Raw genomic sequence first — 27,969 nt, forward strand, 5'->3', positions numbered from 1 at the left:
CCTTTGCTCTTGCTGGTGGTATAAAGCCCTGTCACCCCAAACAGGAGGTCATCCTTGGCACACCTCAGTTCCTTCTTTTATTTCCACATTAAAAACACCAGCAGCTACCATTTATAGGGCACATTTAAAATATTACTTTTCTTCAGGATACTAAAACTATGTATGTTTTTATTCCAATGTTAATAAATACATATAAATAACAGAAAGTTGTAAGGAAATATACAAAAATACATCAAAATATTAATAGTGATAATCCACAGATGGTGGGATGGTGGTTAATTTAAATTTTCTTCTTTATCCCCCTTTTTATTTTTGGTACTTTTCTAAATTTTCAACAATAGGAAGGTTTTTGTTTTTATTTTTCTGTATTTTTAATCAGAAAAATAATAGCAGGCGTTATTTTGTAAAAAGTTTGAAAATATGTTGTTGTGTGCTGTCAAGTCAATTCAATTCCGACTCATAGCGACCTCACAGGACAGACGAACTGCCCCACAGGGTTATCACATAGATACTGCAGAAATTCTAGGTCACTGAGCCTGCTGGGGAAGTCTGTCTCAAATTCGAAAAGGGAAAAATTGAGGGCGGCCATCTCTTCTACTGTGACTACTCCAAAGAGTTCTTCTAGAATAGCTGTTCTCAGTGGGTGGTCCCTGGACCAGCAGCATCAGCACCCTCTGGGTACTTGTGAGAAATGTATATTCTCAGACCACATCCAGACCTACCTAATCAGAAACTGTGTGTGTGTGTCAGGGTGGGGGGCACCCTACCAATCTAGTCTTGACAAACTCTGCAGGCGATTCTGATGCACATTCAAGCATGAGGGCCACTGGTGTAGGGAACTCGTACCCTATCACCAGGGATATTCAGACAGGGTGAAGGACTGCTTGGCAGGGAGCTGTCAGGGACAGTCCTGAACTGTGTGAGAAGTGAGGCTGGTGTCTCTCCTGGTGCTGTGGTTCTGAGACACATCCCCTGGATTTGAGTCCTGTCTCTACCTCCATGAAATTTCATCTCCAAGTCTTAGTTTTTTCATCTATAAAAGAAAGACCTCTCCTTTTCAGTAGTTGGGAAGGCTGAATGAGGGCTTGACACATAGTAGGTGGCCAAGATGGAAGCTATTAATAATAATAATAAATAATGAATCTGTTGCTATCAAGTCGATTCTGACTCATAGCGGCCCTGTAGAACAGAGTAGAACTGCCCCATAGTGTTTCCAATGCTAAATTTTTACAAAGCAGACTGCCACATCTTTCTCCTGCAGAGTGGCTGGTGGGCTCGAACAGCTGACCTTTCGCTTAGCAGCCACCTGCTTAACCACTGTGCCACCGGGGCTCCTTCCAATAAATAATGAGTACTCAGAAAATTCCAAAAGTAGTACTAACAATAACGTTAACTGTGATTTATTGGTACTTATTTATTACATAAAGCAATCCCTGGGTGGTGCAAACAGATAAGCATTGAGCTACTAATTGGAAGTTGGCAGTTCGAGTTCAGCCAGTGGTGCCTTGGAAGAAAGACCTGGTGACACACTTCCAAAAGATCACAGCCTTTGAAAACCTATAGAGCACAGTTCTACTCTGCAACACACAGGGTCTCCATGAGTTGGAATTGACTCAAGAGCAACTGGTTTCGTTTATTACATGTCAGGCATTGTGCTATCTCAATTTTTGCCCTCCAAAAAAAAAAAAAATGAATGAGGCATTACTTAGCCCATTTTACAGATGAGGAGAGGCAATATAGAACAGTGGTTAAGTATGTCATGTTCTGAAGATCCCTGGGTGGTGTAAACGGTTTGTGCTTGACTACTAACCTAAAGGTTGGTAGTTAGAACCCACCCAGCAGCACCTCGGAAGAAATGCCTGGTGATCTGCTTCTGTAAAGATTACGGTAAAAAAAAAAAAACCCATGGAGCAGTTCTACCCTGTAACACATGGGGTCACCATGAGTTGGGATCAACTTAATGACAACAGGTTTGGGTTTTTGTTTTTGTTTTTATGAAAACTTTAAAGGTGTATTACTGGGCAGGCCATTCACTAGCTGGGTGACTTTGGGCAGAGAACTTATCTCTGTGCCATAATTTTCTCATTTGCAAAATAGGAACTAATAATAGTATCTCCCTCATAGGGTTCCCTAGAATAGTGACTGACACATGGTAAGTATTAGATAAGCTATTATGAAAAATGAAGACTCCAAGAGATAATCAGCCAAGGCCATCTATAGAGTAAGTAGAGGATCTGGGACTCAAACCCAGGTCTTTGTGATTCCAGAGCCTGGCCTCTTAACCACATACCTGAGCAGGCTCAGATGAAGGGCTAAGGGACAGAGCCACCCGAAGTCCCAAGGACCAGGTAGGGAGCTGGCACTACATCCCTGGAGCCCAGTGGTATCCTCGTTCAGGTCAGGGTTCTGAAGGATGGGCACCTGGAATCTGCACCGAATTCTGTCACTTACAACCAGGGTGCCCTGATGCATTGTCATGCCCTCCAGGTTCTTATGGACATTCTTTCCAAGGGGAAGCAGTACAACATTCCTCAGAGTTTCTTCCTTCTGGGATCTGGGAGGTCCCAAGGGTCCTCTGAGTTCTTTCAGAAAATCCCAACAGAGATATTCTAGTATAGTTTTTTTTTTTTTTGCAGGATGTTACCATTAGGGGAAATTAGGTAAAGGGTACATAGGATCACTCTGTACCATTTCTTACAACTGCACTGAATCTGCAATTATCTCAAAATTTTAAGTTTAATTAAAAAAATTAAGATAGTCCAAACGAGGAGAATCACTTAAAGGGGCCACTTGGCACATGGTTTACATGCACCAGCATTTGGGGCTTAAATACTCCAAATCCTCATAATACCCAAGGTGCCCCTGCAGGTAGAAAGGCCAAGTCCCTCTAGAAAAATGAGCACCTGGGGATGGTCAGCCCCCACTGCCCCATGCATTATTAACAGTGACCTTCATTTGCTTGAGACACATATCTTCTTGTCAACAGAGACTGGCCTACTTCTCTCAAATCCACACTCCCCTGCCTCTCACAGAACTTAGTGCTCAGGACGAGCTTGAAATAATGGGCATTTAAGTGTGATGGAGTTAGACACTGAGGAGAAATGCCTGGGAGCAGAGAACCCTCATCGGTTCCTAATAAAACGCTCTGCTAATGAGAGTCTAGTGCTTCCTTCTTTTTGCTTTTTCTTTCCTGGACCCGTGAGTCACAGCTGAAGAAGTGCACTGTCTTCTTCCTCTCATGTGCCCTCCCCAGGAACTCAGCTCATATGGTGGAGATTGTCACAGAGACACAGAGACCCTGAGCTTCAGGCTCAAGTAGAAGTATGCTTGTGGGATGTCCTGAAAGTGCCCAGCCCTCAGGCAGAGCTTCAGTCCCATCAGCCCAAGCTGCAGTGAGGGGGAGAAAGAATGGAGGGTCTCTTCTATCTTGGGAGATCAAGAGGGCAAAGATTTCACTTTACTTTTATGAAAATTCGACTCTCCATAAAGCTCTATCACCTGTCTGCCAGTTTGTTGTACTGTGGTGACTTGTGTGTTGCTATGATACTGGAAGCTATGCCACTGCTGTTTCAAATACCAGCAGGGTTACCCATGGTGGATAGGTTTCAGTGGAGCTTCCAGACTAAGACAGACTAGGAAGAACAGCCTGGAGATCTACTTCTGAGAATCAGCCAATGAAAACCCTACGGATCACAACAGAATATCTCCTGGTACAGTGCTGGAAGACGAGCCTCCTAGGTTGGGAGGCACTCAAAATATACAGTGGCCGCAGCAATGGGCTTGAGCATACCAACGAACATGAAGATGGTGCAGGACTGGGCAACATTTCTTTCTATTGTGCTTGAGGTCACCATGAGTCAGGGCCAACTCGAAGGCAAGGAACAACAACAGAAATAACATAAAACTGAAGGTCTGGGAAGGAGTAGAGAGATGACTCTAACATAGCTCCTGCCTTCAAGGAGCTTTCCATCTTCTCGCTGCTCTTCCTTCTCCCTCATCCACTATTATTAAATGCTTCCTGCTTTGCAGTGAAGAATTTGAACTATGTACATTTAAAATAGTGCTATATGAAATATTAATAAAATCTTAATTTTTGTAACTTTTTGAAATGATGGCAACCCTCTCCAAAGTAACAATTCATCAAAATTTCTCTAAATTTCAAACTGGTTGGGTGACTGGATTGCAAACTGCATTTATCCTATTGCTACATGGCAGTGCAGGCTGATACATTAAAAGATCCAATGTCCTTTGAGTCAGTCTTGCATTTGGTGAAATTTTGAATTATGTGAAATATTTGGGAAGATATTGTTTGAACAAAGTACAACAATCCTGTGCTTTACCAGCCACTGCCTTTTCTGATTTAGGGAACTGAGAAAACCCAAAAAGGATCAGAAAGACACGGAGAAATTCAGGCTAACGTAGGAGTTCTCAAAGTGGAGACTTGCAAAGTCAAACTACTTCCATAATAACACCAAGACGTTATTTGCCTTTTCCGCTCTCACCCTCCCACAAGTGAACAGTGGGGCTTTCCAGAAGCTGCATAATGTGTGATAGATAACCTAACAGACTGAAGGGCGAGCAGTTATGAGAATCCAGCTGTCTCCTATTAAGCCCAATACTGAAGAGATTTGCAGAAATGTAAGCCAACGCCAATGTTTCCAACAAATTTTTTGGAAAATATGGTTATTTTTCATAAAAATATGCATAGGGTCAGGATCAAATGAGAAAATATATTCCAAGTATTTAGCACAGAGCCTGGCATGTGTTAGTGCTCAGTAATTGGGAGTGAAATAATCTACAGAAGAGGAGGAAGGAAGGCACCTGGCCAGGGGATCAGAATGCTTGGGCTCCGGGCTGGGTTCTGACACTCACAAGAGGGCATAGAGACAGGCCTGGATTCCAGTCTCTGCTCCAACAAACCTGTGTGGCTTTGGGTAAGTTGCTTCACCTTTCTGAGCTCAGCTAGCTCACCCATAAAATGGAGTTGTGTATCTCATCTGATCCTATGCTTCCAGAAAAAGAGAAGGGGCTGAAGCCTTTAAAAGGTTAATATTCTTGACTCTGATCCCCGCTTTTAGGAATCTAACCAAGTGAAATAATCAGACAGGTGAGTCAAAATTTATATTCCATGATTGTCATTGGAAAATAGCAAATTAATAGCAAATAGCTAATTTATATCAAGAGTTTGCAAACAGCCTAAAAGGAGAGTGATGATGTTTGCACAACGTGGCGAATACAGTTAACGCTGCTGAATTATTCATTAAATAATGATTAAAATGGCAAACTTTTTCTTATATATATTTTGCTACAATAAAATTCTTTTTTTTTTTTTTTTTAAGTTAGTAAATAACAGAGCTGGGATTCAAACACAGGCAGTATGGTATCAGACTCTACTCCCTAACCGTTGGGATTCTGCCCCTTAGTCTCTGCCCCATGTCAAAACTAAAAACTGCTGAGCAGGACAAGGTCAAGTGCTGAGAGAGCCTGTTGGATGCCCTGCTATCCCTTCCTGCAGAGTAAGACTCTCAAATAACTCAGGGGTCACACCTCTGAAGAGTCTAGATCCACAGATCGGGGGAGAGGCCTAGGCACGTGTATTTGAAAAAGCCCTGCAAGTGTACAGAGACGAAAGTTTATTAGTGGTTACCAGGGGCAGGCAGGAGGCAGTGGGAAAGGGGGACTCATTGCTTAGGGGACACCAAACTTCTGTTAGGGATGATAGAAAATTTGGAAACAGTAGCGCTAGTTGAATAACATGATGAACATAATTAATGTCATTGAATTGCACATGTAAGAGATGTAAAAATGGTAAATGTTTTGTTCCATATATATTTACCACAATTAAAAAAAAAAATCTTGCAAGGGTTTGCATGTGGTTACAGCCAAGGCCGGCAGGGACCACTTGGTCAGCTGCAGTCTGCCTGGCTCCAGGATCACCTAGCCCACAGCCCATCAAAATGCCCACCTGGGATTCAGGCACACTGCAGCCTCAGCAACCCCCTGAACTAGCAACTCTTAAAACTCAGAATGGAAAACAGGCTGGTCTGACATGACCCTTTGTCAGAGACCCCACACTTCTCAAGGTTATCCCTGCTTTCTTTTCCCAGAGTTCCCAAACACTTGATTTAATAATCCAGTCTAGAATTTGCTCTGGTGTTGACAGCATGCTCATTTAGATATGGCTTTTGCATATCCTTTGCTATCATTAATGAAAATTGGGCCATTTGTGACCTTCTTGGTCTCTAACTTGTTTTTCTGTGACTGTGCTGGCCATGTTCCTTTACTCCCTTTTTCTGGTTCTTTTCATCCCCTGGAATTCAAATTCCCTGAGCCACAAGCTGGAACCTCATTGACTGGAAGCAGCTAGATCTTGCAGAGGAGCTCTTGACCTCGTGGAAGCCTCTTAGCCCTAGCTGGACCATCACACTTGTTCTGGATTGAATTGTGTCCTTCAAGAGCTATGCTGAAGTCCTAACCCCTGTACCTGTACGTATGACTGCCATGGATTGAATTACGTCCCCCAAAAAAGTGTGTATCCATTTGGCTGGGCCATGATTCCCAGTATTGTGTGGTTGTCCTCCATTTTCTGATTGTAATTTTATGTTAAAGAGGATTAGGGTGGGATTGTAACACCCTTACCCAGGTCATATCCCTGATCCAATGTAAAGGGAGTTTCCGTGGGGTGTGGCCTGCACCACATTTTATCTCTCAAGAGATAAAAAGGAAAGGGAAGCGAGCAGAGGGGGGGAACCTCATACACCAAGAAAGCAGTGCCAGCAGCAGAGTGTGTCCTTTGGACCCGAGATTCCTATGCTGAGATGCTCCCAGACCAAGGGAAGACTGATGACAAGGACCTTCCTCCAGAGCTGACAGAGAGAGAAAGCCTTCCTCTAGATCCGGCGCCCTGAATTTGGACTTGTAGCCTACTAGACTGTGACAAAAGAAAGTTATCTTTGTCAAAGCCATCCACTTGTGGTATTTCTGTTACAGCAGCATTAGATGATTAAGACAATGAGTTGTGTTAATGAAGTGATGTCAGAGTAGCATGGGTCCTTAACCTAATCGCTTCTGAGAGGTGTCTTATAAAAAGAACAGAATAGACACAGGCACACACACAGGGGAAGACAGATGCCTTGTCAGGATCATCTATAAACAAAGGAACACCAAGGATCGTGGGCAGTCACCAGAAACTAGGAAAGAGGCCACAGAAGGAATCAGCATGGCTGAGACCCAATTTGGACTTTTAGCCTCCAGAACTGTGAGCAGTTTGTTCAGTTCAAACCCCTGTTGAGAATTTGCATTTCTAACAAGTGCCCAGGAGATGCTAATGATACTGGTTAGAGACCAATTCTGAGCAGTGGGCCTCAAAATTTATTATACATAAAGAATCACCTGGGGATCTTGTTAAAATGTAGATTCTGATTCAGTATATTTGGAGTAGAAATGCAAATTCTCAGCAGGGGTTCGAACTGGAATGAACTGGCTTGAAGCCCTGGTTCCTTAAAGTCACCTCTTGTGGTATTTTTTGTTACAGCAGCACTAGCTAAAATAACACTTGATTCCCATATCTTGCTCCCTGGGAAGATGGGAGCAAACCAAAAGAGAAGGAAGCATTACTTGTTTCTCCATCAGATCATCTGCCCCAAGGAGGCCCAGTTATCATTTAGTTTCACTCTCTCTCAGAACATATTTTAAAGGCCCTTTTCTCATTCTTAGGTGCCTTGGTGGCACAAGTGGTTTGTGATCAGCTGCTAACCTAAAGGTTGGCTGGTCAAACCCACCTAGTGACACCGTGAAGAAAGTCCTGGCCAACTGTTTCCATAAAGATTACAGCTACGAAAACCCTATGGGATTACCATAATACATGGGATTACCATCAGTCAAAGTAGACTCAATGGCAATGGGATTGGTTTTGTTTTTTAGTTATTCTCATTCTTGGCATCCCTGGGTGGCACAAACGGTTAAGTGTTTGGGTGCTAACAGAAAGGTTGGAGGTTCAAGTTCACCCAGAAGCACCTGAGAAAAAAGGCCTATCAATCTATTTCCAAAAAAAAAAAAAAAAATCAGCCATTCAAAACCCTACAGAGGAATCCTTGGGTGGCACAAATGTCTAAGCACTTGACTCCTACTGAAAGTTTGGCGGTTCAAGCCACCCAGAGGCACATTGGAAGACAGGCCTGGTGATCAGCTTTTGAAAGGTCATAGCCTTGAAAAGCCTATGGAGCACAGTTCTAATCTCACATACATGGGGTCATCATGAGCAGGAATCAGCTTGACAGCAACTAACGACAACAACAATCTAGGAAAAGAAGAAAAAAGAAAAAAGAAACGAGAAAACCAAACCCTACGGAGCACAGTTCTACTCCGACACATACGAGATTGCTATGAGTCAAAGTTCATTCAACAGCAACTGGTTTTTGTTCGTTTTTTTCTCATTCTTATACTCTTTTAAATAATTTTCAGCTCAATAGGACATTATTCTTATGACCCTAAACTGTAATTTTGTATTTGTCCTTGGAGAGTGAGTCTTTAGGGAGAAGAGATCAGAAAAGTAAGAGTTCAAGTCTGGTTTGCCTGTGACGCTGGGCAGTTGATTTAATCTTCCTAAGTCTCAATTTCCTAACTAGAAAATGCGTATAGCATCACTTATTTTATAGGGTTCTTGTGATGATTCAGTTAAATAATGAATGTGAAGCACTTAGCACAGTGCCTGGTGCATAAAAGATGCTCGACAAACCTTTGTTCTCTCTCTGAGCAAGCGTTTCTCCTTCCACCAATTATGCAGATTCTTTTCCCTTTGAGCTCAGAGAACTCCCTATTGCCATCTTTTTCTGACTAGCAACTTCCCACTTCTCTTTCTTATTAGCATCAGTGAGAATGCCTTGCCTCGGTCTCCCTCTCAATCCGTTTCTAGCAGTAAAACTAACCAGTAACCAGTTGCGCTTGAGTCAACTCCAACCAATGTGTGTCAGAGTAGAACTGTGCTCCATAGGGTTTTCAATGGCTGATTTTTCAGAAGTAGGTCTCCAGCCCTTTCTTCCAAGGCACCTCTGGGTGGAGTCAAACTTCCAAACTTTAGGTTAGCAGCTGAGCGTGTTAACCATTTGCACCACCCAGGGACTTTTTTCTGGCAATACTCTACCTGAAAAATTTTGGTCACGGACAGACTGCCTGTCTTTGTTTTGAACTTTCTTGATTTGTATTAACTGAGTTCCTGAGGAAAAGCAGTTACCAGCCCACAGGGGCTACTTCCCTGCCTCGTGGAATCATCCAAGCATCCAAGGACCAGTTTCCTTGAATGTCCACTTCATGGGAGAACCATCACCAACAATAACAATAGGTTTGACCAGAAAAATCCTCTCAGCATGAGGCAGGCAGATCCCTCAGCTCAGAAATCAGGTTTAATTGGAAATTAACTTGCATTTCCATGCCAATTGCAGGCTGCCTATATCCACAGCTAATTTATCCAGGTGATGTCTTATCTTGAGGAAGCCCTTGAGAAAAGAAATGGCTGCATCAGCGAAATTACGAGCTTGTCCCTGGTGAAAAGAACTATGTTAAAACTTGACCTGCATCTTGTTCAAGTCCATTATTTTGGGTTGTGGCATTTATTGACTATCTTCTCTGTGCCAGACACTGTGCCAGGCCCTGGAGATATGGACACCACCCCAGCCTGACATTGGTCTTTGGGAGCTACCAGCCTAGTGGCAGAAAGAAAGTTGTGTAAGCAAAAGATTCCAAAGCCACATCGCTTTACTTAGTTACGATCCACGGTTGAGCAGCTTAGGGAGATAGAGATTATGAATCACTTCATGGGTAAGAATTTGATTCCTACGTTTAGCACCAAAACTAATAGTTTACAATGATGGAGTGCTTACTAGGTCTTATGGGTTGAATTGTGTCCCCCACAAAAGGTATGTTGAAGTCCTAACCCTCGGTACTTGTGAACATGACCTTGTTTGGAAATAGGATCTTTGAAGATGTTATCAGTTAAGCTAACATGAGTTCACACTGGAGGAGGGTGGGTCCTAATCTAATATGAATGATGTCCTTATAAGAGGAGAAGAGACACAGTGACGGATACCCACAGAGGGAAGACAGCCATGTGAAGATGGAGGCAGAGATAGGATCACCAAGGAGCTGGGGGAGAGGCATGGGACAAATTCTCCCTCAGAGCCCTCAGAAGGAATCAGCACGGCCGCCGCCCTGATCTTGAACTTTTAGCCTGCAGCACTGTGAGCGAATACATTTCCGTTCTCATAAGTCACCCAGTTTATGGTAGTTTGTTACGACGGTCCTAGGAAACTAACACACTGTGTGTTCTAGACTCTTTGCCAAACCCTTTGCACGCATTCATTCCATTCTGTAGGCAACTGTAGGAAATAAATACCCTATGATTTCCATCACCCCTATTTTACTGATGAGGAAACTGAGACTTAGTAAGTAACTTGCTTAAGGTCACCACTGTCCGATTAATGGGCACTAGAACTGGAATTTGAACCAGCTAACTTCATAGCGGAGCCTATGCCTTTAAACACTGTACTATACTGCTCCTTTATTCCCCTAATTTTTTTTAATAAATTTTATTTTTAGAGAAGTTTTAGGTTTATAGAAAAATTGTGCAGAAAGTACAGAGCTCCTGTGTACTCCCTGTCCCCTGGCACAATGCTTCTCCCATTATTAACATCTTACATTCCTGTGATACATTTGTTATAACTGATGAACCAATACTGATACATTATTAAGTCCATAGTTTACATTAGAGTTTAGTCTTTATGTTGTACAGTCCTATGGATTTTGATGAATGCATAACTTCGTGTGTCCACCATTATAGTATCCTACAGAATAGTTTCACTGCCCTAAAAATGCCCTGTGCTCCCCCATTCACCCCTCCCCACCCCACCCCCAAACCCTGGCAACCAGTGGTCTGTCTCTATGTGTAGTTCCTCTTTTTCCAGAATTTCATATCATTGGAGTCATACATATGTAGCTTTTTCAGACTGGTTATTTCCCCCAAGCTTTTATATTGAAAATGTCCAACTATAGAAGAGTTACTACATTAGTACTATGAGCATCCATTCCCTTCACTTTGCATCACCACATTGCTTCCTTCCTCTCTCTCTCTCTCTCTGGAAGGCGGCTATGCTCACCAGTCTACCATCAGCACTCTCTCTCTCTCTCTGGATTTGTTGTTTTGTTTTTTAACCATTTGAGAGGTTCAGGGACATAAACCACAAAGCCAGTTTGGAAACCATGTGGTGACTAGTCTGGCTGGAAGAGAACGTCTGTGCAAGAGGGGAGACACCAACAGGAAGGTGGGCTGAGAGTGGGATGTGGGCTGTGAGGACCAGGCCTGGGAGTTTGGGGTTCCCTCTAAAATGGAGTGGACAGGCAAGAGCATAGCGTCTTTGAAAGAACAACTTTTATTGATGGTAATAAGAATTATAAAATTAAAGATGTATATTCAGGGACTATCTTTACGGTTTCTGATTAAAATATACATGCTCATTGAAAACAGTTCAGATAATACAGGTACGTATCAAAAACTTTAAAATACCATTTAATCCCAACTAAAATCCATGTTAATATTTCAGTTTATTTATTTTCTATTTTACTCTTTCAGTACACACATGTACTCACAGATTGGGACCATATTGTGTATAGAGTTTTGTATCCTGCTTTTCTATCTAATATTATTTCAAGATCATTTGTGCATGTTATTAAATAGTTCTTGAAAAAAATATTTCCAGAGGATGAATAGCATTCCATCAGCCAAAACAACCAAAATTTATTTCACTCACGTTTTTTGGACTAGGTCTTCAATTTTTCACTCTAGTATAGTAAGTAATGCATGTCTCTGATATTTGCTTAGAATAGATTTCTAGAAGTAGGGCTCCTGGTCAAAGGAATGAGGACTGTCTCTGTCTGGCCGTGGTGTGGAGGAGACAGCAGGGAGAGGGATGGGAAGAAATGTGTCTGCAGGCTGCTGCAGCACAGCAGGTGAGATGTGACAGGGTTTGGACTTTAGGGATGTCATTGAGAATGGAAAGCAAGTGACAGACAGGAGAGATGCTAGGAAGAAAGAATCAATAGTATTTAATGAGCAAGATAACAGTTCAAGAGAAATAGTGAAGTCAGAAAAGAGAGGTCTGCTTTGGTTTTACAAGGGTTGAGAAGAGGCTACTAAGGGTCCACTGGTCCGTCCGTCCTTCCTTCCTACCTACCTTCCTTCCTTGCTTCCTTCCTACAGTCCAACCTTCCTTCCTTCCTACCTTCCTACCTTCCTTCCTTCCTTCATTCCTTCTTACCTTCCTTCCTACCTTCTTACCTTCCTTCCTTCCTGCCTTATTTTCTTCCTTCCTTTCTTCCTTCCCTCCTTCCTCTGTTCATCCATCTGTTGGGCCCCTACTCTATGTCAGGCCTTGTGCTTGGTGCTGGGCATTCTTAAATGAATAAGAAGGGGCCCATGCCATGCCCCCAGGAGTCTCCTGAAAGCCTGTAGCTTGAGAGAATAGCCAAGACAAGGGAGAGAGACTTGGGAATCTCCACCTAGAGGTGAAGCCACGAGAGTGGAAGTGCAGAGAAGAAGCTGAAGAGGTGTGGGGCTTTGCCTGCTCTTGGCCTGAGCCGCTGACTGTGTGGGCTTGAAGAGCTGTCTGTGGGGTGGTCCCCACCTTTGGATCATCCCCCTATCCCTATGCCTCAGCTACTAGCCAGTTGCCCATGGTACCTAGTTCAAGACTCTTCCCTACTCTGGCCTCAGAGGCATGTGGGGGTGGAGTGTTAGAAGGAGTCTTGTATGCTGCTCACTTTGCCTTTGTGGCCTTGGCTTCCTCTGCGTAGCTGACCACTCAGGCTCTTAGCAGACCATGCAGACATCATGGCGGCACCACCCAGATGTCAACATCCAAGGTGTGATCCATAGGCACTGGTTGTTGTTGGCAGATCCCATGCCTTTAGTGCTATACCACGGTGGCCACGCGGGGCAGGAGGCCAGCAGGTAGTGCCAGAGAATCTTCAGTTTCCGGCCTTTAACTCACAAGATGTTGCTGAATGTACTGCTAGAGCTCGCCTACCTGCGCAGAGCTTTGTGATTCAGGCTGGCCTCTCCCCTCCAAGGTGTAAACTACCCTGAGGGAGTCTGACCCAGGCCACAGGAGATTGTCATCACACTCAGGTTTTATGCCTCCTCCTTATGTCTGGTTGTCCCCAGCTGGATTATATAAAGTTAAGGTTTTGCTGCTCCTCTTCCTATTTTTTTATCAGTAGGACGCGTTCCTGTGTGGTACAAATGTTGAGCTCGACTATTAACTGAAAGGTTGGTGGTTTGAACTCACACAGAGGTACTTTGGAGGAAAAGCCTGGTCAGCTGCTTCCAAAAAATCAGCCACCAAAAACCTTATGGAGCACAGTTCTACCCTGCTCATGTGGGTTTGCCATGAGCCGAAACTGTATTGACAGCAACTGGTTGGTTAGGAGAATATTGGTGTGAGTGGGACACGGATGGGGTGCGGAGCTGGATTGAATGGTGCACAGAAGACTTTAAAGGTTCTGGATTTTAAGCTCATTCTTTGAATGGAATTCTGGCCCTTCCATTCCATCTGCCTAGAATAAGACCCTTCATCACTGTCACCCTGTGATTCCAGTTAGAGAAAGGGAAGGAAAAGAGAAAGCAGAAGAAATCTCTGACTCTTTTCTGGCCCACTGGGGTTAGTCTTTCAGTCATCCAGTTATTTTCCAAGACCTGGGAGGTCCCTGATTTGATGAGGATGTAAACGGGAGGAGACTTAAGCTCAGTGCTCATAAACAGCCATAATAAAAATAGCAAAAACATCCTATAATTTGTTGAGCACTTACATAATATGAGAGAAGCACTGCAATAAACACTTTAAGTCCATTACTTCAATAAACTTGTGAGATGGGTATTGTTATGCCCATTTTACGATGAGAAACCAAGATTCAAAGAGGTGATGGACCTTCTCAAGGTTATACAGCTTGTAAATGATGGTGACTGGATTAGGAGTTCGACGAACTCCAGAAATCATGTTCTCAGGAGGTCCTAGACCATCAGGGGCTAGTGGGGACATGGTTAGGGGGAGCCAGCTGTGTTGTAACCCTCAGAGGCCTTCACTGGTGACGCGTCACTTCATGACCTCATAGAGGAGCCTCTCTGGGAAGCCTTGCCAGCCCTTTCACTGGCAAAGGTTCTCCTGTCTCTCCATGGTAAGGATGAGTCAAAGGTTAATCAATGCATTGTCATCAAGTCAATTCCAACTCACAGCGACCCTTTAGGACAGAGTAGAACTGCTCCATAGGGTTTCCAAGGAGTGGCTGGTGGATTTGAACTGCCGACCTTTTGGTTAGCAGCCATAGCATGCCATAGCTATTAACCACTGTGCCACCAGGGCTCCATAAGTCAGCCCAAAAGCCGCAGTCACTGAGGAGAGGAGTTTTTAGCATGTGGGTGGAATGGCAAGACAGCTAGTTTAAATCCTCTTGTCCTGGATGTAGGAACATCAGGGGCCTTGCCAATGGATAGAATGATCTGTGGATGGACAGATAGACATGGGAAGTCTGGATGTAGAATGAGGACCTTTAAAGGATGTGCAGGGCAGAGCTTCTAGGAAATGGAAGGAGACTCCAGAGGCTTAAATCCAAGTTCAAAGTTTTGCATCCAGCTTGCTACGTGGCCTTCCCCTGGGCCTTGGGCTTCTCATCTGCCTCGACAACATCTCAACTTCCGCTGAGGGCCTGCTAGATGCCAACCCTGTGTTAGGCACTGGGAGTGTAGGGATGGCCACAACAATGAATGTGCCTGTCCTCATTGAGATGGACTGTTAATCGGTGAGCTGGACTATAAACACGTGAATAAATACATCATGTAATTGCAAGGAGCAGTAAGTGCTGGGCAGAAAAACAAGGCAAAGGTAGAAGATAGAAAATGCTGGTTTTGGAGAGGGCGATGGGAAGATAAGAAGGAGGGGGCTACTATAGACAGGAGGTGATTTGAATAAAGTGAGGGAGAGAGCCAGGGGAAGTCTGGGGATAGCACCTGGAATGAGGGAACAGTAACTGTGAGGACCCTGAGGTTGAAAGACCTGGGTGTTCCACCAAGAGCAACATGGCTTCGTGTGCGGAGTGTGTCACTGGGAGGAGAAGTGAGATGAGAGAAAGAACAGAGGAATGCTGAGGATCACATAAAGCCTGTTGTTAGTTGTTGTAGAGTCAGCTCTGACTCACGATGATCTCATGTACAACAGAACCAACTGTTGCCCGGTCCTGCACCATCTCCATGATTGTTGGTCTGTTTGAGTCCATTGTTGCAACTATTGTGTCATCCATCTCATTGATGGTTTCCCTCTTTTTTGCTTACCCTTTTCTTTACCAAATATGATGTCCTTTTCTAGTAATTGGTCTTTTCTGATGACGTGTCCAAAGTAAATGAGCTGATGGCTCATCATCCTCACTTCTAAAAAGCATTCTGGTTACATTTCTTCTAAGACTAATTTGTTCATTCTTTCAGCAGTCCTTGGTATATTCAATATTCTTTGCCAACATCACAGTTTGAACGCATCAGTTCTTCTTCCGCCTTCCTTTTTCGTTGTCCGGCTTTTGAATGCATACAAAGTGATTGAAAAGATCATGGCTTGGGTTAGGCACATCTTTGTCATCAAAGTGACATCTTTGCTTTTTTAAACTTTAAAGAGGTCTTTTGCAGCAGATTTGCCCAAATGCAGTATGTTGTTTGATTTCTTGACTGCTGCTTCCATGGGTGTTGGCCACACATCGACTCTAAGTGTGTCAAGAAGCCACTGGAGGCAGGGTTTTGTGTGAAGGGATTATGCAGTCTGTTGTGTATTTGAAAAGTATGGGAATGATGCTCTGCAAAGAATTGACTCTGGGGGAGATGGTGCTGGGGGATTTGACCAGAAGAATGGTACTGTATGTGGATGTTGGAGTCACAACCCTGGCTTTGTGACCTTGGACAAGTTATTCAACCTCTCCAAGCCTCAGGTTGGGATAAAAATAGTATGTAACTCACAGGGCTAGGGCTGGATTAAACACGGGAATACTTGTCAAGCTCCCAGCAAACAGATAACACTCATTGAATGATCACAATTATTATTCCTCTTATGGTTACTATTGTGTTTGAAACAAGAGGCCATTGCTTCTGGATTCACAAGACATGTGCAGAGCTAATCAGCACAAGGATGTTGCCAATCATTCTGCAATCCAATATGCCTTGTGGCTTTAGAAACATTCCAGATTCCAAGTGACAGCCAGTTCTAAGCTGATGTTTGCAGATACTGAGTGGCAAGCCTACGCTGGCCCTGCCTGCCAAGTATAGACGCTTTGAAACATGTCACTCAAACTGGCCTAGGGTTAATCAAAAGATTACAGAAAGAAAATTGGGGTGGTCCCACCCCAGCCTCTTAGACACCAGCCCCCGCCAAATCACATCTACCTCCCGGACTCTTGTCCGATTCCCTGCCTCGGTTTCCAACCAACCTCATTCCAGCAAGAAATAAACATTGGCCAAATTGAAATTATATCTTGAAATGCTTGCTTGGGGGGCGGGTGGCAGGTTTCTTTCTTTTTTTTTCTTTTTTCAGTCTGGGCTGTTGGATCAGTTCACCCACACTTTTTGTTGTTTGATGGTAAAAGATGATCTGTGGATAATGGTTTGGAGTGTAGATTGGGGGGATCTGATCTTAGGGGAATCCTCCAGAACTGTGTTCCTTCAATCAGAATTGAGGCCTTGAAACTTTGATTTCTAAAACCTGAGTGTGTGTGGTGCCTCTTGGCCAAAGTGGGAAGAAAATGATGTTTTTCTCCATGGTCTTCCTATCCAGGATATGAGTTTTAGAAATGGGGGGAGTATAATGAATGAGGCAGTGGCGGTTCAATGGTAGAATTCTTACCTTCCATGCAGGAGACCACAGGTTCCATTCCTGGCCAATGCACCTCATCCACAGCCACCACCCATCTGTTAGTGGAGCTTGTATGTTGCCGTGTTGCTGAACAGGTTTCAGTGGAGCTTCTGGACTAAGATGGACTAGGAAGAAAGGCCTGGTGATTTACTTCCACAAATCAGTCAGCGAAAACTCTATGAATCACAATGGTCCAATCCACAACTGATCATGAGGATGGCGCAGGACCCAGCAGCGTTTCATTCTGTTGTACATGTGGCACCACCATGAGTCAGGGGCCAACTCAACTATAGCTAACAGCAACAACAAACACGGGGTGGGGGTGGGGGTAAGGGTCCACAGACATCCCCAGGTTGAAATCCCAGCTCTGTCCCATGCTGATTGTGTGACTCCGAGCTAGGCCCTTCCCCTCTCCGAAGCTCAGAACTTCCTATCTGTAAACGGTGTTAATAAGAGCACTCCACCTTCTAGAGTTCTTGTGCACATTAATCGGTGTGTGCAAAGTGTTTAGGGCAAGATCAGATACAGAACAGACCCCGTAAGTACTGTTGAGTCATTGTTATTAAATCTTAAAATTCCAAAGCTGGAAAGGACCTTTGAAATTAGCAACTCCCTCGTTGCAGAGATGAAGAAACTTAGGCCCAGGGAAAGGAAGACACTTGCTCAGTGAGCAAATTTGAGAATTTGGATCTGAACCCAGGTCTGGCTCCAAAATGCTCATTGTGCCATAAGAACAGAATGTGGAAACTCTGCGGCTTCACAGAAAGGACCAGGATTGGCTCTGTGTTTGTTGTTCTCCTGCCTTCATCCTAATCGAGGATGCAGACTTTCTTCTGCCTCTCGAAGGGGGCCCTGTGTGGATGACAGGGCAGGCTGTGATTGGTGGCAGTGAACACCTTCCCTCAAGGCTGCTCCTGGGGTCCCGGCTCCCTTTTCTATCCAGCTGGCCCGGGAGCCATTACAATTTCCTCTTCTCTGCTTCCTCTCCCAGCAACATCCTCTCTCCAGTTCCCTGCCCTTATGTGGGGCCTGAATCCCCCTCCTGCCCTTCTGGCTGGGGTGCACACGGACCCTGGAGAGGAAACCCAAAATTGCCTGAGAACCTGCCCTCTGAACTGCATCTGGCAGTGATGGGCCTGCTACTACAGGGTCAACCACAGAGAGAGCCTGAGGAGCAGAGGACAGGGGCCCAGTCTGGGATGAGAGCAGGGTCAGGCCCTTGGCCTTGCACTGACCCCTGCCCCCACCCGCATCTCATCAAAGTCACTCTGGCTGACTGCTTCTGTAAAAACTCCAGCACAGAAATTCATAATAGGGAGATGGGGAGTGGGGGGCCTCAGAACTGGTCTGACAAAGACCAGGGTTCAAAATGAGGCTCCAGTCACATGGCTTGAATTTCTGGGCAGGAAAAGCATTTATTCATCATTTATTGGATGCTTGAGACACTGTAGGCAGGTGCAAATGGTTAATTCACTCAGCTGCTAAATGAAAGATAGACAGTTCAAGTCCACCCAGAAATGCCTCGGAAGAAAGGCCTGGCAATCTACTTCTGAAAAATCAGCCACTGAAAACCCTATGGAGCACAGTTCTATTCTGACACACATGAATCAGAGTAGGCTCAGTGACAATTGGATGAGATGCTATAAACAAAATCCACACAGAGAATGTCCTTGTGGGGCTCACATTCTCATGGAGGTAGAAGGACAATAAATGCATAAACAACTGAATAAAAAGGATGATTTCAGATGCTGACAATCTCCATAACAGAACATGTCTCTGAGAGAGACGAGGGCAGAGGGTATAGCTTTGGAGCAGCGGCAGCACTTCTAGAGAAGAGCTGGAAGAAGACTTGACCTGCAGCCTTATTTCTTTCAGTTCTGTCTCATTTCTCCAGGCTACAAGTTCAAGGTTTAATTACATGAGAAGAGAAGCGAGGAATTTGACTTTTACTGAGCAGCCATTATGTGCCTGGTACTGTGCACGTCACATCCATCATCTCCCGTCTCCCAGCAGCCCCATGTTACAGGAGAGGACACTGAGCCTCAGCATGGGAAGTGGCTCCCCTGCTAGGAGGTGGTGGGATTTGAACCCAAGTCTTTCTGATTCCAGAGCTATGTTCTTTCTTCCCCTGCACCTTGTTGCTTTCCTTGGCTACTTCAAACCACTACCTCTGCGCTTGGGAACTGTACTAGGTTGAATGTTGGCTGAAAAGTTATGCCCATGTTCCAGAACCTGTGACTGTGCCCTTATTTGGAAAAATGGTCTTTGCAGACATCATCAAGTTAAGGATTGTGAGATGAGATCATCTCAGATTAATTGGACGGGTGCTGAATGCAATGACAAGGATCCTTACAAGAGCCAGAAGAGGAGAAGACACATAGAGGTGAAGGCCACGTGAAGATAGAGGCAGAGACTGGAGTGATGCAGCATGAGCCAAGGAACACCTGGAGCTCCCAGGAGCTGGCAAAGGCAAGGAAGGAGTCCCCTAGAGCCTTCAGAGGGAGTGTGACTCTGCTGACAACTTGATTTCAGACCTCTGGACTCCAGACTGTGAGAAAAAAAATTTCTGTTGTTTTAAGTCAACACGTTTTGTAGTAACTTGTTATAGCAGCCCTGGCAGATTAATACAGGAACCACATATCTCTCGGGGACTTGGGACCTGTGTCCTGGTGAGGGAGGTAGCCCAGGGGAGATTCTGTGGCTGGGGCATGGGGGACCCAGAGAAGACTGGGAAAGATGAGGGTCATGCTTGCTTGGCAAGGGACCCCTGGCCTCCGAAGGCCAAGTTAATTAAGACCTGGTTTGACTGTACCTTGGTGTCACCACCCATGGTCCCCCCGGCCAGACGGGCCCATTTCCAGCTACTTTTAATTTGAAACAAACTAGCTGCTCCCCCATGTTCCTGAACTTAATAGGATGTCTGTGCATCAGTGCTGGGATAAGCAGCCCTGAACAAATTATTCATGCCTGGTATCACGCAATCGGGAAGAAAGGCTGGGAGCCTCAGAGACAGGCAGCTTTGGTGGGTGGCGGGAGATTCCACCTTCCTCTCTCCCCTCTGCCACTGGGCTACAGAGACCCCAGAGACCAACTGGCCAGCTGAAATGGATTATTAGGAAGTGATGGGCCTACTACAGAGGGGACAATGGTGATGAGATGGGTAGGCTGGGATGAAGACTGCTGGGCATCAGAAGAGCCAAGGTCAGCACATTCCCACCCTGGCAGCTCTGGCTTGGGACCTGGGGATGCAGTCACAGACACAGAGCCCCCAGTGATTGAATTTTCTGCCTCTGACAAGGCATGAGCACCCCGGGGGTGGGTGCCTGGGATGCAAGGAGGGGGTGTTTGGACATGACCTTGGGGCTCACCTGCGCTGCCTGGACAGTGAGCAGGCTGGACCTGGGTGGGTGGGGACTCTCACTTCTCCCAGAAGGGGGCAGTGCCCTCACTGAGCTTCCTGTAGGATGGGTGGCTTCTTCCTTTTGGCAAGGGACACTGGGACATCTCATAGGTCCCAAGAACCCCAGAGTCAAGGCCATTGCTTTCCCAGACAATTCTAATCAACAGTCATGGTGTTGAATACACTCTGGACTGCCAGAAGAAAGAGCAAATTAGTCTTAGAAGAAATACAACCAGAATGCTCCTCAGAAGCGAGGATGGCAAGACCCTGACTCAATTACTTTGGACACATTATCAGGAAAGACCAATTGCTAGAAAAGGACTTGTTTAGTAAAGGTCAGTGAAAATGAGGCCTCAGTGACATCAAATGACACAATAGCACAACAATGGACTCAAATTTACGAAGATCATTAAGATGACGCAGGACTAGGCAACATTTTGTTCTGTTGTACAAACAGTTGCCATGAGTCAGAGCCAATTTGACAGCAACTAACAACAACAATACCCCAATTCCAGACTGCCTGGTGCAAAAACCTTGTTACTTCCCTACTGACAAGACCACTCCTCACACCTGCCTACTCAGCATCCTGCAGTTGCCCTGGCCTCGGCAAACCTCTCCAAGAGGTGATGGAGATGCTGGAGACCACATGTGTAGCTATCTTGCTGAAGCTTATTCCTTAACCCAGACCATGCCATCTTACAGAATTTGTCCCAACTCCTTGCACAACAGGTGGCTGCTCTGAAGAGACCCACTTGGTACAACAGTTCTTGACAAAACCACCAAGAACATCAGTGGAAAGCTAGGGGGCTCTCTATGGGTGGCAGGGGGGAACAGTGTACACAGGGGCATCTCCCCCAGCTCTGAGGAGTGGAGAGGACAGTGCCTGGTCTGGGCACCAACAGGACCGAGGTTCTAATCCCACTGCTGCTCTCACCAGTGGGGTAACCTGGCCTTGCTAAAAGTCAATTTCCTTACCTATTAAAATGGTTGTTGTAGCACCTACTTCCAGGGCTGGGACTAGGGTGAGGCAAGGGAGATAGACATCTAGAGTGCAAAATTAAAGGAGACATTTACTCTCTGATTCACACAAGTCAAGGTCAGCACTTGCCCTACTGGGTGCTGGCCCTGTCCTTGCATTGTCCTTCTTAAATTAAAAAATAGCTGTGTGAGGTTGATATTATTATTATCCCCAATTAAATACAAGGAACCTTGGCTTAGTGAGGCTATGAGGCTTACTCAAGCTCACACAGCTGGTACATGGCAGAGTTAGGACTCAAGCCTGTCCTGCCGGAATGCAGAGCCCATTTCCAGGTCCAAGGTCAGTGTCTTGAGCATCTTGAACATCGATGGGGAGGAGGCAAGAGGAACGGCATGTCTTAGATGGGTCTGCAGCTGAGGTCCTGCCTCTCCCAGAGAGGAGCAGCCTGGGCCGTGTGGGAAGGGGAGTTGGGACTTCAGGGCATTGTCCTTGAGATAAATCTTATAAGGTCAACCTCCCCAGTCCCTCTCGAGCTGAGTGGCCATCAAGCCATGGGTGGCCTGGATGACACTAGAAGCTCTCCTGGATTGGATTCTTTCCCCCTGTTTGCTTTGCCTTGCCATCTGTGCTGAGGGTAACAGATTTGTTGCCAGTGTGCAGAAGGAGATGGGGTTAAGCCTCCCTAGCCAGAGTGGAGCCTGTCCACCTTCTGGCTGTGTGCAGCGGTCTGTGTTACTCTGTAGGAGGGTAGGAGGAGCTGGCTGCGCAGGAAGAGGCTGGGTCCCCAGAGCCCCAGTTTAACCAGGCATCCGAGCCAGTAGCTGGACTGCTCCTAATTCAAACAGCAGGCACAGGCCTGGCTCTGGGAATCGAGCTCATCCTCCTAATAAGGGAATCAGGTAAGGACAATGACTCAAAAATTGACTCTCAGTGCTAGGCTGGGCCTTAGGAAAACAAGGTGGGGAGAGAGGAAGCAAATGGTCTAAAGTCACCCAGTAACTTAGTGACAGGGCCATACGCTTCCAAGCCAAGTGTTCTAAGAGTCCATTCTGCTCTCAGAGTCTCTGTGCTGGGCGCTGAAGACTGAGACAGAATCCTTGCCCTGAGGCGCTCACTGCCAATGAGGCCAATGAGATTATCAGCTAATAGCAGCAGTCACATCAACTAACATTTACTGCATACTTATTATACAGGAGAATTAACTCGATGGCAATGGGTTTGTTTTGTTTTGTATTATGCAAGGGGAATCCCTGGGTGGTACAAACAGTTAAGCCAGTTGGCTGCTGTCTAAAAGACTGGCGGTGATTCAAGTCTATCCAGAGGTACCTTGGAAGAAAGACCTGGTGATTGACTTCTAAAAAATCAGCCATTGAAAACCCTGTGGAGCACAGTTCTACTCTGATGCGCATGAGTTGGAACCAACTGGATGGCAACTGCTGGGTAGGTAGGTATTATGCAAGGAGCCTCATAAACACAATCTCGTTTAATCCTATAAGGATGGTACTATGATTCCATTTTACAGATTAGAAAACTGAGGCCAGACAGGTGAGGAGCCCAGAGCGAGGTTCTCCAGCCAATGTGCAGAGCACCCAGGGATGTTCATCTGGCAACTAACTGCACTTTCCACTGCATTAGTGGTGTGCAAACTTTTTTTTTTTTCTTTTTTTAAGCAGGGAAACGCTTTAAATTTCAGAGAAATCTAGTATGTAAAACAAATCAAAGCAAAATTTAAAGGGTGAGGGCACTAGAATCCACCCATCCAGCTTCCCCTCTTGGGGCAATGTAAACGCCTTCCCTAGACTCTAGGGAAGCTCAGGCCCAGTCCTGGATGCTTTACCTGGCTGGAGGCTCACCCCGTGTCACAAACTCAGCCCCTGCAGCTGCACAGAGTTCAGAAAACCCTCACTGGGTACCTTGGTGACAGGTGCTTTCGTGCTGCTTCCTAGGAAGCCCCTACCTCCCAGCTTCCTCTCAGTGCTGCCACCAGGCATCGGTGCCCCTGGAGCAGTGCTTCATTCAGTTAATACTGTTTGTAAAGCACCTAGTCTGTGCTGGGTGCTATGCTCGTAGCTGTGGCTACAGTGGTGAGGAAAACACATGTGATTCCTACCCTCACGGAGCTTCAAGCTAGTGGGGAAGATAGCGCTTGGCAGATTGTGATCAGAGCTATGAAGGGAAAGTTCAAGGTCAATGAGATGTGTGAGCTGGGAGACCTGATCACTTCACCTCTACAACAGGACACCAAGGAGGGATCAGGCCAGCTGGTGTCTGCAGCCAATGGGGAAGGGGATTGCAGGCAGCAAGGGGGAGGTGGCCAAGGCCCAGGACCAGGCAGGACAGGGAACAGGGAGGGGTGGTCTTGAGCCCTCCTTGTTCCCCAGCTATTCTAAAGGCTGGCAAGAAGCAGCAAGCTGTTCCCAGGACCAGTGGGAGTACCTGGTCCAATATAATCTCTACATTCCTCAATCCCAAAAGGAACAAAGAAAAATATTTCTCATAAATGTTGGATTATTGCAAATCTAGGACTCAGTGCAATGAATAAAGAATAAGTGAAATCACAATTAAAACAGAAATCATTAAGCAAAGGTAACGTGTCTATGTAGGGCCAAATCCCATTTCATCTGGGGCAGGTCTATACATTAGAAGCTTTTTCTGGCTTCTCCACAGAACTTTCTCCCCTCCCCGGATCCAGGCCTGGCCCCGCTCCCACTGTCATTTATTTAACAAACATTTAGCAAACACCTGGTTGGGCAGAGCACCAGTTACCCAGCGCGTGTCTGGCACAGAGCCAGGGCTGTGTACACACTTGGCCCTCCTTGCTGAGCTGAGATGGAGGCCAGACCCAGTGAAGACTCGATCCTCCCGGATGCCTGCCGTGGTGGCCTCCCTAGCCCGGCTGCAGAAAACTCAGGCCTGAAGCAAGTTGGGGGAAGGCCAGGGCCCCTAGGGCCGGTCCCTGTGGAGCCCCTTTCTGTGTCACACAGTCTCTGGGACTCCGAGTGGAGAAGGGGGAGCCATCCTGACCTGCCAGGTGTTTCCTCTGCCGAGGCTGACACTTCAGTGCTGCTCCGCTGCCCACCTCTGTCTCCCTCTCCTCCTTCCCATCTCACTAGATGCTACTTTTGGAGGAGCCCCTTAGTCTGCTCTAGGCGCCCCTCCTCTGTGCCCCACACACCACTCCAGCTTTCAGCATGATGTCCAGGTGGTGGCTGTCTGCTAGGTCTGTGCCGCATCAGACTGCAAGTTCCTTGACAAAGGGCTGGCATCTTAGTTGTCAATGTGTCCAGGGTCTAGTGATGAGCATGGCCCAGAGTAGGTGCTCAGTACATAAATGTTGAGCACATGGATGTAGGCAAATAGGCAGGTAAAGTTGTCTTCATGCTTGTTTATTCAAAGAGCCATCTCCTCTCTCTTTCTTGCACACACATACACAGTCTTTTGCACACACTCTCACTCCCTCACTGACGCTTTGACTCACGCTCACCCTTTTTGCTGCATAATGTCCTCCTGTAAGCTCTCTCTCCCTTTGATCTGCCTGATGTGTGCAGACCCACCTTCAGTCAGCTAAATTAAAGAGCATCTGACCCCAGCCGTGCAGAGGGAACAAGCCTTGCCACACCCTTGCCTATCTCAGACGGTGACCCCTCCCTCCCATCTGGTCGCCACAACACACTCAGCAAAGGGATTCCACGTTCGAACGTCACTGGATCCTTGCAACAGTCCTAGAGGTAGACAGGTAGGAGGTAACGTACTCATCTTACAGATGAAGATACTGAGGCTCAGAGAGTTTGCGGCTTACTCAGGTAGCAGAGCCAGAGTTGGGACGTAGGTTTCCTAAAACCCAGGCCCAAGCTCTACCCTCTGAGCCAGCCAGCACTTCTGGAAAGCAGAGATGAGATAGGATGCTGCCCTTCACCCACCATCCCCTGAAATCCTGGTATCCAGGATGCGGGAAGGAAATCCCTAATTTACCTCTGAGGATTGAATGGGGGAGGTTTGAGCCATTACCTAACCTCTTTCTCCTCCTCCCAGAAGCAAAGCCACTGAGAGCTGCTGTCTCCACACCCTCTCACCTCAGACCACCCCATAATTCTGCCAGGGAGCCTGCCGACCCTCCACATTGCATGTGTTGTCCACTGAAGCTGGGTCTCTTGCAGAGGCAGGGTAGTGGGGAGAGAAAAGGAAGGGCAAAAGGGCCCGAGAAAGGAGACAGCAGACCCTCACCATTCCCCCACCACAGTGTGCACCAGGATATTACCACCTGGTGGCCGGATGCTTGGGCCATGTCATCAGAGCAGGTTGTATGTACACAGCCTTTATTATCTCTTACTGTTATTTTTTAAAATTCCGACCAGGGGTGTGTGGGCCTCTTTCCCTGAATATCCCATTGCCACTTCCAATGCATCTCCCTGAAAGACTCTTCCTTCTCGAAAGAGAGCATGAATATTTAAAGATATTTTTTCAGCCAATGAAATCACATTATGCGGCTGATCTCCCTTTAAATTTTATCTCCAGAAAGTTTGCCAGAGTCTCTAGTCCTGCCTGCTACAGAGTATAAAATGGGGTTCAAGAGACAGAGATCACCCCTGAGATGTCAGCACCCCCTGAGGGGGACCAGGGCTGCCTGCCGAATCCTGGGGCTGCGTGATGTGCATGCTGTCCTTTCAGGCCCACAACCACACTTTCTGCCTAAGAGCTAATCCTGCAAACTGCCTGCCACCTGAGTTCCTGGTGAAGCAGAGAAAATTGTAGGGATGAGATTTGGAGGGACAGGGATCAGAGAAACAGACGATTTGCAAAGTTGCAGGAGCGCAGAACCCTGGGACCCCAGGAGAGAAAGCTCTTGACACATTCGTCACAGAACTGATACAAACCCTGTGTATTCACCAGTGTGCAGCCAATCCCAGCCCCGTGCCATCTCCTGCTGGTCCCTCAAGTGTCTCCCTCCACTGTGTGGAAGTACTCACAGCCCACCACATCAAATGCCTCTTTTATCAACAAGACACCACACTCCGTGGATAACCTCTTGAAACTCCAGTCACGCTAAGCCACCTCCAATACTCTGCAAAGGGTTCTGTCCCTCTGCCCACCTATAACCAATCAGCCACACACCACCAATCCCATCTCCAAAGTTCCAGGCAATTACAGCCGGCTGAGCTCCCTGGCGCCGTGCCTGACTGCTCGAAGCCAGGACCCAGGTTGTCAGCAACCTTGAATCCCAGCCTTAGACTTCCCCCAGCCTCCTCTGAGACCAAGGCACCCCAGAAAGGCCACACTTACCACGTGGAGGCAACGTGGCCAGCCAGGCCGTATCAACGAGACAAGGGTCAAGGCCAGACACCTACCTTTGCTGAGGGTCCCAGTGATGAGCTTAAAGATGGTCTGGGCAAATTTCACAAACCCCAGCTTGCATCTCGTGGAGCAGCTGCTCATGGTGGCAGAGGAGAGGCAGGCTCTACTGTCAGTGCCCAGAAGAGGAGGCTCCCACTTGGCGTGCCCCTAGAACTTCGGAGAACCCTGCGAGATGGCTGAACCCCAGAAGCTGGTCTCTTGGAACAGCACAGCTGCCTCTGCAGTGAGTCCGGCTTCTGCATCCAGAGAGGCTGCAGGGCACAACGTGTGCTCCCTTTCTCCCCCCTCTCCCCACCCACTTGCTGTCCACTCAAGTCCTCGCCATGAGGGGACCGCAGGATTCCAGGACTGGGTGGCACAGCCAGGGCACAGGCACTCTCAGGGCACCGTGAGGAGAGGGAGCTGAGCAGAGCGGGAGGGAGGAGCTGGAGCTCTCCCTGGCTTTGCTGACTGTCTTTCTTACATGGCAGTGGTAAAGTAGCAATTAATACTCGAGTCAGAGGGAGGGGACTGCTCCACGGTGAACACTGGGCTCCACAGCCTCCCACACTCGCTCTCCCGCTTTTTCCTTCCTGATTAATCTAATAGATCAATTTGCTTTGCCTTGATCAGGATCCGAGAGCTCCCCACGGAGCAGGAAGCCAGCTGCTCCTAGTGGAAAGTTTGCAGGCGACCTCAGAGTGGCCTGGTTTGCATCATGGAGAAGTCCAGCGGGGTAGGGAGGTCCCCGGGGCTGGTCTGCCTTCCTGACTCGGCCCAGCTGATGCCTCTGCCCCACACTCAAAGTCGGCCTATTCATTTCCATTCTCTAGCTGCTGCCAAAGAGTCAAGTCTATGCTCTCTTATCAGAAAGTTGTTGTTAGGTGCTGTTGAGTCAATTTCCCACTCATGACTACCCCATGTGTTACAGAGTAGAACTGCCCCATAGGGTTTCCTTGGCTGTAATCTTTACAGAAAGCAGTTTACCAGGTCTTTCTCCTGCAGAGTGGCTGGGTGGATTCAAACTGTTAACCTTACAGTTAGCAGCTGAGTGTTTAACCATTACACTACCAAGGCTTCTTATCAGGATAGAGAACAAAAAACCAAACCATTGCCACTGAGTCAATTCCAACTCATGGCAATCCCACGTGTTACAGAGTAGAACTGCTCCACAGGATTTTTTTGGCTGTCACCTTTACAGAAGCAGATTGCCAGGCCTTTCTTCCATGGCACCACTGTGTAGATTCAAACCATCAACTTCTAGGTTGGTAGTTGAGTGCAAAACTGTTTGTGCCATCCGAAGAGGAATGCAATTAGGGCTTCTTCTT

At 46.6% G+C, this 27,969-nt stretch overlaps 1 protein-coding gene across 1 annotated transcript in view; it reads right to left on the reverse strand.

The window, feature by feature from the left end:
• Positions 1-27,123, reverse strand: part of KCNIP1 (potassium voltage-gated channel interacting protein 1) — a 532,042-nt gene extending 504,919 nt beyond the window's left edge. The window contains exon 1 of the mRNA XM_004371208.2: positions 26,656-27,123. Within this exon, the coding sequence (XP_004371265.1) occupies positions 26,656-26,743 (88 nt within the window). The 5' untranslated portion in view covers positions 26,744-27,123. The remainder of the gene's footprint in view (positions 1-26,655) is intronic.
• Positions 27,124-27,969: the final 846 nt, after the last annotated feature.

Source organism: Trichechus manatus, unplaced genomic scaffold, assembly GCF_000243295.1.
Source record: "Trichechus manatus latirostris isolate Lorelei unplaced genomic scaffold, TriManLat1.0 scaffold00011, whole genome shotgun sequence".
In the NCBI taxonomy this organism is placed as follows: domain Eukaryota; kingdom Metazoa; phylum Chordata; class Mammalia; order Sirenia; family Trichechidae; genus Trichechus; species Trichechus manatus.